We start from the raw sequence: 10,437 nt of genomic DNA, 5'->3' as shown, positions 1-10,437 counted from the left end.
CCTAGTAGATAATAACTTGTCTATATACACTGGGTACCAGTACCTAGTAGATAATAACTTGTCTATATAAATGGGGTACCAGTACCTAGTAGATAATAACTTGTCTATATAAATGGGGTACCAGTACCTAGTAGATAATAACTTGTCTATATAAATGGGGTACCAGTACCTAGTAGATAATAACTTGTCTATATAAATGGGGTACCAGTACCTAGTAGATAATAACTTGGCTATATAAATGGGGTACCAGTACCTAGTAGATAATAACTTGGCTATATAAATGGGGTACCAGTACCTAGTAGATAATAACTTGGCTATATAAATGGGGTACCAGTACCTAGTAGATAATAACTTGGCTATATAAATGGGGTACCAGTACCTAGTAGATAATAACTTGTCTATATAAATGGGGTACCAGTACCTAGTAGATAATAACTTGGCTATATAAATGGGGTACCAGTACCTAGTAGATAATAACTTGGCTATATAAATGGGGTACCAGTACCTAGTAGATAATAACTTGTCTATATAAATGGGGTACCAGTACCTAGTAGATAATAACTTGGCTATATAAATGGGGTACCAGTACCTAGTAGATAATAACTTGGCTATATAAATAGGGTACCAGTACGAGTCCATGTGCAGGGGTACGAGGTCATACCTATTGACCCTTGAACAATATAACTGAGTTCAACTGTCGTACCCAGTAGTGTGTTGAATGAGGAGGCCAGGGGGAATGAGGTGGCCTGGGGGAATGAGGTGGCCGGGGTGAATGAGGTGGCCGGGGTGAATGAGGTGGCCGGGGTGAATGAGGTGGCCGGGGTGAATGAGGTGGCCTGGGGGAATGAGGTGGCCGGGGTGAATGAGGTGGCCGGGGTGAATGAGGTGGCCGGGGCGAATGAGGTGGCCGGGGCGAATGAGGAGGCCGGTGCGAATGAGGAGGCCGGTGCGAATGAGGTGGCCGGTGCGAATGAGGTGGCCGGTGCGAATGAGGTGGCCGGTGCGAATGAGGTGGCCGGTGCGAATGAGGTGGCCGGGGCGAATGAGGTGGCCGGGGCGAATGAGGTGGCCGGGGCGAATGAGGTGGCCGGGGCGAATGAGGTGGCCGGGGCGAATGAGGTGGCCGGGGCGAATGAGGTGGCCGGTGCGAATGAGGTGGCCGGTGCGAATGAGGTGGCCCGGGCGAATGAGGTGGGCGGGGCACAGACCCAGTTTAGGGGGGCCATAAAATTAGGAATTTTAAATCGATACAAGGAGGATTTGTTTCAATATAATTATGAAGGTTCAACACATTTAATGCTTCATCTTATGTTTGGTACATTTCCCTGTCCAAATTAATCATAAACCAATTCCAAAAGTATTGTTAGTGTTTACATTCAAGGTCAGGATTTTTTATAAGGATATTAATGTACAGCAGTAAATTCGCTTGAAAGTGCAGAATTATCCCGTGACATATGAGCATCTCTATGTTTCACACACGCTTGCACCATTTTGATGGGCTTTATATGGTAAGGACATCTAGCCTAATTTACTGTATCTTATCTTTGACTGTGTCATGAACACAAACCACTCGTCATGTTTTCATCTGATTGTCAAACAAATCACTTCAGAAAGCAGGTGAAGTAGGTAACCTTCGTCTACTCCTAAATAAGTCCAGCCGCCGAACACTGTTTACCTGCCATTTGAATAGAAAGGGACATCTATTAAAACACCATCAGTGGAATGACATTCGGTCTACAAAGTAGTGTGTATTCATGGATGCCAAGGGAAACCAGGCTTCCCCAAAATATTTTACAATAAAAAAAGGAACTCACTTAAATCCGTGTTTCATCATTTTCATTCAATTCACTAGAGGCTGAATCCATTTCACCAGAGAAAGCATCCGAGCGCGAAAACAGCATCCTCTCTCTCTCAGTATGTGTAGACCATGTATCTGATGCTGTCTGGACAGGGGAACAGCACCTCTCTGTCTCAGTATGTGTAGACCATGTATCTGATGCTGTCTGGACAGTGAAACAGCATTCCTCTGTCTCAGTATGTGTCGACCATGTATCTGATGCTGTCTGGACAGGGAAACAGCACCTCTCTGTCTCAGTATGTGTAGACCATGTATCTGATGCTGTCTGGACAGTGAAACAGCATTCCTCTGTGAAACAGCATTCCTCTGTCTCAGTATGTGTGGACCATGTATCTGATGCTGTCTCAGTATGTGTAGACCATGTATCTGATGCTGTCTGGACAGTGAAACAGCACCTCTCTGTCTCCGTATGTGTAGACCATGTATCTGATGCTGTATGGACAGTGAAACAGCATTCCTCTGTCTCAGTATGTGTCGACCATGTATCTGATGCTGTCTGGACAGGCGAAACAGCACCTCTCTGTCTCCGTATGTGTAGACCATGTATCTGATGCTGTCTGGACAGTGAAACAGCACTTCCTCTGTCTCAGTATGTGTCGACCATGTATCTGATGCTGTCTGGACAGGGAAACAGCACCTCTCTGTCTCAGTATGTGTAGACCATGTATCTGATGCTGTCTGGACAGTGAAACAGCATTCCTCTGTCTCAGTATGTGTAGACCATCTATCTGATGCTGTCTGGACAGTGAAACAGCATTCCTCTGTCTCAGTATGTGTCGACCATGTATCTGATGCTGTCTGGACAGGGAAACAGCACCTCTCTGTCTCAGTATGTGTAGACCATGTATCTGATGCTGTCTGGACAGTGAAACAGCATTCCTCTGTCTCAGTATGTGTAGACCATCTATCTGATGCTGTCTGGACAGGGAAACAGCACCTCTCTGTCTCAGTATGTGTAGACCATGTATCTGATGCTGTCTGGACAGTGAAACAGCACCTCCTCTGTCTCAGTATGTGTAGACCATGTATCTGATGCTGGCTGGACAGTGAAACAGCACCTCTCTGTCTCAGTATGTGTAGACCATGTATCTGATGCTGTCTGGACAGGGAAACAGCACCTCTCTGTCTCAGTATGTGTAGACCATGTATCTGATGCTGTCTGGACAGTGAAACAGCACCTCTCTGTCTCAGTATGTGTAGACCATCTATCTGATGCTGTCTGGACAGGGAAACAGCACCTCTCTGTCTCCGTATGTGTAGACCATGTATCTGATGCTGTCTGGACAGTGAAACAGCACCTCTCTGTCTCCGTATGTGTAGACCATGTATCTGATGCTGTCTGGACAGTGAAACAGCACCTCTCTGTCTCCGTATGTGTAGACCATGTATCTGATGCTGTCTGGACAGTGAAACAGCACCTCTCTGTCTCCGTATGTGTAGACCATCTATCTGATGCTGTCTGGACAGTGAAACAGCACCTCTCTGTCTCAGTATGTGTAGACCATGTATCTGATGCTGTCTGGACAGGGAAACAGCACCTCTCTGTCTCAGTATGTGTAGACCATGTATCTGATGCTGTCTGGACAGGGAAACAGCACCTCTCTCTCTCAGTATGTGTAGACCATGTATCTGATGCTGGCTGGACAGTGAAACAGCTCCTCTCTGTCTCAGTATGTGTAGACCATGTATCTGATGCTGTCTGGACAGGGAAACAGCACCTCTCTGTCTCCGTATGTGTAGACCATGTATCTGATGCTGTCTGGACAGGGAAACAGCACCTCTCTCTCTCAGTATGTGTAGACCATGTATCTGATGCTGGCTGGACAGTGAAACAGCACCTCTCTGTCTCAGTATGTGTAGACCATGTATCTGATGCTGGCTGGACAGGGAAACAGCACCTCTCTCTCTCAGTATGTGTAGACCATGTATCTGATGCTGTCTGGACAGGGAAACAGCACCTCTCTGTCTCAATATGTGTAGACCATGTATCTGATGCTGTCTGGACAGGGAAACAGCACCTCTCTGTCTCCGTATGTGTAGACCATGTATCTGATGCTGTCTGGACAGTGAAACAGCACCTCTCTGTCTCCGTATGTGTAGACCATGTATCTGATGCTGTCTGGACAGTGAAACAGCACCTCTCTGTCTCCGTATGTGTAGACCATGTATCTGATGCTGTCTGGACAGCGAAACAGCACCTCTCTGTCTCCGTATGTGTAGACCATGTATCTGATGCTGTCTGGACAGGGAAACAGCACCTCTCTCTCTCAGTATGTGTAGACCATGTATCTGATGCTGTCTGGACAGGGAAACAGCACCTCTCTCTCTCAGTATGTGTAGACCATGTATCTGATGCTGGCTGGACAGTGAAACAGCACCTCTCTGTCTCAGTATGTGTAGACCATGTATCTGATGCTGTCTGGACAGGGAAACAGCACCTCTCTCTCTCAGTATGTGTAGACCATGTATCTGATGCTGTCTGGACAGGGAAACAGCACCTCTCTCTCTCAGTATGTGTAGACCATGTATCTGATGCTGGCTGGACAGTGAAACAGCTCCTCTCTGTCTCAGTATGTGTAGACCATGTATCTGATGCTGTCTGGACAGGGAAACAGCACCTCTCTCTCTCAGTATGTGTAGACCATGTATCTGATGCTGTCTGGACAGGGAAACAGCACCTCTCTCTCTCAGTATGTGTATACCATGTATCTGATGCTGTCTGGACAGGGAAACAGCACCTCTCTCTCTCAGTATGTGTAGACCATGTATCTGATGCTGTCTGGACAGGGAAACAGCACCTCTCTCTCTCAGTATGTGTAGACCATGTATCTGATGCTGTCTGGACAGGGAAACAGCACCTCTCTCTCTCAGTATGTGTAGACCATGTATCTGATGCTGTCTGGACAGTGAAACAGCACCTCTCTCTCTCAGTATGTGTAGACCATGTATCTGATGCTGTCTGGACAGTGAAACAGCACCTCTCTGTCTCCGTATGTGTAGACTATGTATCTGATGCTGTCTGGACAGTGAAACAGCACCTCTCTGTCTCCGTATGTGTAGACCATCTATCTGATGCTGTCTGGACAGCGAAACAGCACCTCTCTGTCTCAATATGTGTAGACCATGTATCTGATGCTGTCTGGACAGGGAAACAGCACCTCTCTGTCTCCGTATGTGTAGACCATGTATCTGATGCTGTCTGGACAGCGAAACAGCACCTCTCTGTCTCCGTATGTGTAGACCATGTATCTGATGCTGTCTGGACAGCGAAACAGCACCTCTCTGTCTCCGTATGTGTAGACCATGTATCTGATGCTGTCTGGACAGGGAAACAGCACCTCTCTCTCTCAGTATGTGTAGACCATGTATCTGATGCTGGCTGGACAGTGAAACAGCACCTCTCTGTCTCCGTATGTGTAGACCATGTATCTGATGCTGTCTGGACAGGGAAACAGCACCTCTCTCTCTCAGTATGTGTAGACCATGTATCTGATGCTGTCTGGACAGGGAAACAGCACCTCTCTCTCTCAGTATGTGTAGACCATGTATCTGATGCTGGCTGGACAGTGAAACAGCTCCTCTCTGTCTCAGTATGTGTAGACCATGTATCTGATGCTGTCTGGACAGGGAAACAGCACCTCTCTCTCTCAGTATGTGTAGACCATGTATCTGATGCTGTCTGGACAGGGAAACAGCACCTCTCTCTCTCTCAGTATGTGTATACCATGTATCTGATGCTGTCTGGACAGGGAAACAGCACCTCTCTCTCTCAGTATGTGTAGACCATGTATCTGATGCTGTCTGGACAGGGAAACAGCACCTCTCTCTCTCAGTATGTGTAGACCATGTATCTGATGCTGTCTGGACAGGGAAACAGCACCTCTCTCTCTCAGTATGTGTAGACCATGTATCTGATGCTGTCTGGACAGGGAAACAGCACCTCTCTCTCTCAGTATGTGTAGACCATGTATCTGATGCTGGCTGGACAGTGAAACAGCTCCTCTCTGTCTCAGTATGTGTAGACCATGTATCTGATGCTGTCTGGACAGTGAAACAGCACCTCTCTGTCTCAGTATGTGTAGACCATGTATCTGATGCTGTCTGGACAGGGAAACAGCACCTCTCTGTCTCAGTATGTGTTGACCATGTATCTGATGCTGTCTGGACAGTGAAACAGCACCTCTGTCTCAGTATGTGTAGACCATGTATCTGATGCTGTCTATGAATTTGAGTGGTTGCATTTCTCCAGGCCCATCCATCAGCTTTTTACCAAAACAGAGACGGGGTGTCCACTTTGTTATTGTTTCAACTGCGGATTCTAGCGCTCACGAGCCTGATGAATGACAGAAGTTGTAGACTAGTGACCTAGGCTGGTCTAGCGTGCTACACCAGGTCCAGAACTGCAGCATGGGATTGAAACCTGACTATTTCAGCACTCTACTCTTTTTTTCCCCCCAGCTCCAATAAACTAACTAAAATATGTGAGTGAGACTGCACCATTCCTTTAAAAAAAAAAGAGAAATGACTGACTGGCTGTGTTCTCGTGTGTTTCACAGGTCTGAAGTTTGAGTGGCAGGTGAACGACATGTCAGACGCCAAAGACAGCTCTGTGTTCATCGATAAACTGGGAGGGAGAGGAGTCGTTAAAAAACTGGAGGGGAAAGAGGTCTAACTGACTCCTGATGCCGCCGTACAACATGGAATCGAAACCAGACTTGGGTTCAAATACTATTCGAAATCCTTCAGATTCTTTCAGCGTTTGCTTAAGAGTGCTAGGTGGGCAGGTTTTTGAACATTTAGTGATTTTTCTACTGATTGCAACAGGCAAGCTCAATCAAGCACAGCAAAAGTATTTAGAATTATTTAAAATAGTTCTTGAACCCAGGTCTGTTCAAAACCCAGATGCAAAAGCAGCCCACTGTCGGTGTCTCCAACTGAACTGTCCAACGACACAGTATGGTAGTTGATTTGGTCTTTGTAGTCACATGCCTTGGTCAATGAAATAGTTACTCATGTAGTTGATACATTTACTTTTTTCCAGACATCACTGCTCCACGATTTATACAAATTCACATGTATTTCCTGTAGCTTGGGATCCTAGTATCATCCTTGAATGTGCTTTTATTGTCTATTGACTCTGTTCCAGAACAATCATGTGATTTTAAGCATACCGTTGATGTCACACCTTCCGTGTTTGCTGATGTTTTGTTTGAATTTGGAAAATGTCACAAAATATATTGTTAAAAAAGGAAGATACCTCCACAGAATGTCGATGGCAGAAGGTCCACCAGTTTATAATAAAGAGAAACTGGATTTCCAGTATATTGCCCTGGATTGTCTGTCTGTGTGTCTGAGATATCAGTATTCCATTTGTTACCACAGAGATTGACATTACGTGTCAACAGAACAGTTGGGCAAGTTGAGCCTGGTCTGTTGTGGCCCCATCGGCTAGTTGATCATTTTTTTGTTTGTTTTCAGTAAAAACAATATCTCCCCCTACGTTTAAGTGAAAGATTAACAACGTGTAGTATTTCTGTGGGTAAACGGCTCACGTAAACAAGAAAATAATAACTACTCATCAAGCTATTGTAAGTATGACACCGGACCTCATCTTGTTGACATGGCATGGGTCGTGACACCAATTCAGTGCCTTTTAAGATGTGTAACCTGGTGAAGAAAATCTCTTGTATTGTGTGTAAATTGAAAAAAATAATATTTAATCAATTTTAGAAGGCTGTAACGTAACAAAATGTGGAAAAAGTCAAGGGGTCTGAATACTTTCCTAAGGCACTGTAGATACGAACAAAGAACACCATCCCGAATAGTGTTTCACCATTTAATGAGTACGGTGGCAAATAGAAAAGGTGTCTAAAGTAATATTTGAAATATATACCAATCTTACAATGTTGTAGTCCAGAAATGAGAGCTTTACTGTCTATGTCAAAAGCCTGGGCCTCTGATGTAGACTGTTATAGAACTCATCTCTCTAGGAGAATTTCTGTGCCCGGGACCCATAGGTATATCTAAAGGATCCCACCCTGTTCACCAATGTAGCGAGACATTTACATTACATTTAAGTCAATTAGCCAGAGCAATTTACAGGAGGAACTAGGATTTAAGTGCCTTGCTCAAGGGCACATCGACAAAGTTTTCACCTAGTCTGCTCTGGGATTTGAACCAGTAACCTTTCGGTTACTGGCCCAATGCTTTCAACCGCAAGGCTACCTGCCGCCCTGACAAGGCTGTGTAAGACAAAACCCACAAAGACAACAGGCAAATAAATGCATACAGTATGTGATCTTAATGTCTAAATAGTGACGACGGGGCTAGATCAAACTGCAGGACTTTTGTGAGACAAAGTGAGAGACAATGCATCTGTAGTGTGTGTTTAACTCTCACTCACCTGTGAGAGAGAGTTTAATCAGCTTGGTTGATCTCTGGGAACAGGACACACACGAGAGCTGAATAGATCATGTGTGACAAAAGTGAGAGAGACAAGAATGATCATCACAATAAAGGAATGTAGTTTGTGAGCTAGAAAACGAACATCCTGACTGAGGCAGGGTGCTCTGCAGTTATCCAACTGTTGACAGGGATAATGTGGCATTTCCTGTTTGTCAGTATGAATGAAATTAGTGGGTCCTGCCTATGTTAGATTTACACTACTTGTCCTATAGATTTTGGAATAAACTGAAAGCTAAAACGTTCATCGTCCCTGAAAGCTTAAAGTCCTTCCGTTGGAAGGCGGGGAGGGGGATAATTTCATGAATATTCATGAGTCTTGACATTCAAGCCCGTAGGGTGATTAGTTGAGCCTTTTTGAGTGTGTGACCTCACACAGATGCGCTACAGACTAGTGCCGTGTTCAAAACAAAATGGGAACTGGGAAATCTCCGACTTCCATGCCTTCCGACTGGAAAAAAATCGGCTGGAACCAATTCATCCAACTCTTTCTAGAGCTCCGACTTTTAGACCTGAAGATCACCGATGTCATGATTTGACCTCGGTTATTTCCGAGTTCCCAGTTGTCTTGAAGGCACCATAGGTGAAAGATGGGATCATCATGTCATCTACAGAGCCGCCTGTTTAGCTAACTCGTGCCGCAGGCATGAGTAGATAGCAACGACTGCACGTGTTGGAAAACTCAACTTTACCAAATGAATTGGGTAATAAATGAAAGCCTCACTAGCTAGCTACCCTGAACTAAAATATAAACGCAACATGTAAAGTGTTGGTCCCATGTATCATGAGCTGAAATAAAAGAACGTCCAGAAATAAATAAAATAAATCCCAGAAATTTTCCATATGCTCAAAAAGCTTATTTCTCTGAAATTGTGCTCAAATATTTGTTTACATCCAAAATCAAATCAAATGTATTTATAAAACCCTTCTTACATCAGCTGATATCTCAAAGTGCTGTACAGAAACCCAGCCTAAAACCCCAAACAGCAAGCAATGCAGGTGTAGAAGCACGTTATTGAGCATTTCTGCTTCGCCAAGATAATCCATCCACCTGACAGGTGTGGCATATTAAGAAGCTGATTAAACAGCATGATCATTACCTTGTGCTGGGGACAATAAAAGCTCACTCTAAAATGTGCCGTTTTGTCACACAACACAATGCCACAGATGTCTCAAGTTTTGAGGGAGAGTGCAATTGGCACGCTGACTGCAAGAATGTCCACCAGCGCTGTTGCCAGAGAATTTAATGGTAATTTCGTTGGAGGCCAACGTAGTTTTAAATAATTTGGCAGCACGTCCAACCAGCCTCACAACCGCAGACAGTGTGTATGGCGTCGTGTGGGCAAGCGGTTTGCTGATGTCAACGTTGAAGACAGAGTGCCCCCTGGTGGCGGTGGGGTTAAGCTACGGACAACAACACAATTGCATTTCATCGATGGCAATTTGAATGCACAGAGATACCGTGACGAGATCCTTAGACCCATTGTCCTGCCATTCATCCACCGCCATCACCTCATGTTTCAGCATGATAATACACGGCCCCATGTCGCAAGATCTGTACACAACTCCTGGAAGCTGAAAATGTCCCAGTTCTTCCATGGCCTGCATACTCACCAGACATGTCACCCATTGAGCATGTTTGGGATGCTCTGGATCAACATGTACAACAGCGTGTTCCAGTTCCAATATCCAGCAACTTCGCACAGCCATTGAAGAGGAGTAGGACAACATTCCACAGGCCACAATCAACAGCCTGATCAACTCTATGTGAAGGAGATGTGTCGGGCTGCATTAGGCAAATGGTGATCACACCAGATACTGACTGGTTTTCTGATCCACACCCCTACTTTTTTCCTTCATGTATCTGTAACCAACAGATGCATATCTGTATTCCCAGTCATTTGAAAATCCATAAATTAGGGAATATTTGAGACATGAATACATGAATATTTAAAATTTCATGAATATTTGAGACATGAATACATGAATATTTCTAATTTTGACAAAGTGCTTTCATTTCAAGCATTTCAAGTGTACTGTTAGCTAGCTAGCTAACGTTGGCTGGCTGGCTCCCTAGTTGACGTTATTATTCGTAACCCAGAGCCGTATTCATGCAG

General features: G+C 44.9%; 1 protein-coding gene across 1 annotated transcript in view; it reads left to right on the top strand.

The window, feature by feature from the left end:
* LOC139580500 (cofilin-2-like) overlaps nucleotides 1–7,187 on the top strand; it is a 21,851-nt gene extending 14,664 nt beyond the window's left edge. The window contains exon 5 of the mRNA XM_071409250.1: nucleotides 6,415–7,187. Coding sequence (XP_071265351.1) covers nucleotides 6,415–6,530 — 116 coding nt within the window. The 3' untranslated portion in view covers nucleotides 6,531–7,187. The remainder of the gene's footprint in view (nucleotides 1–6,414) is intronic.
* Nucleotides 7,188–10,437: the final 3,250 nt, after the last annotated feature.

Source organism: Salvelinus alpinus, chromosome 7 (assembly GCF_045679555.1).
Source record: "Salvelinus alpinus chromosome 7, SLU_Salpinus.1, whole genome shotgun sequence".
NCBI lineage: Eukaryota > Metazoa > Chordata > Actinopteri > Salmoniformes > Salmonidae > Salvelinus > Salvelinus alpinus.
The sequence above is the reverse complement of the archived record's forward strand: the minus strand, read 5'-3'. Positions and strand labels throughout refer to the sequence as shown.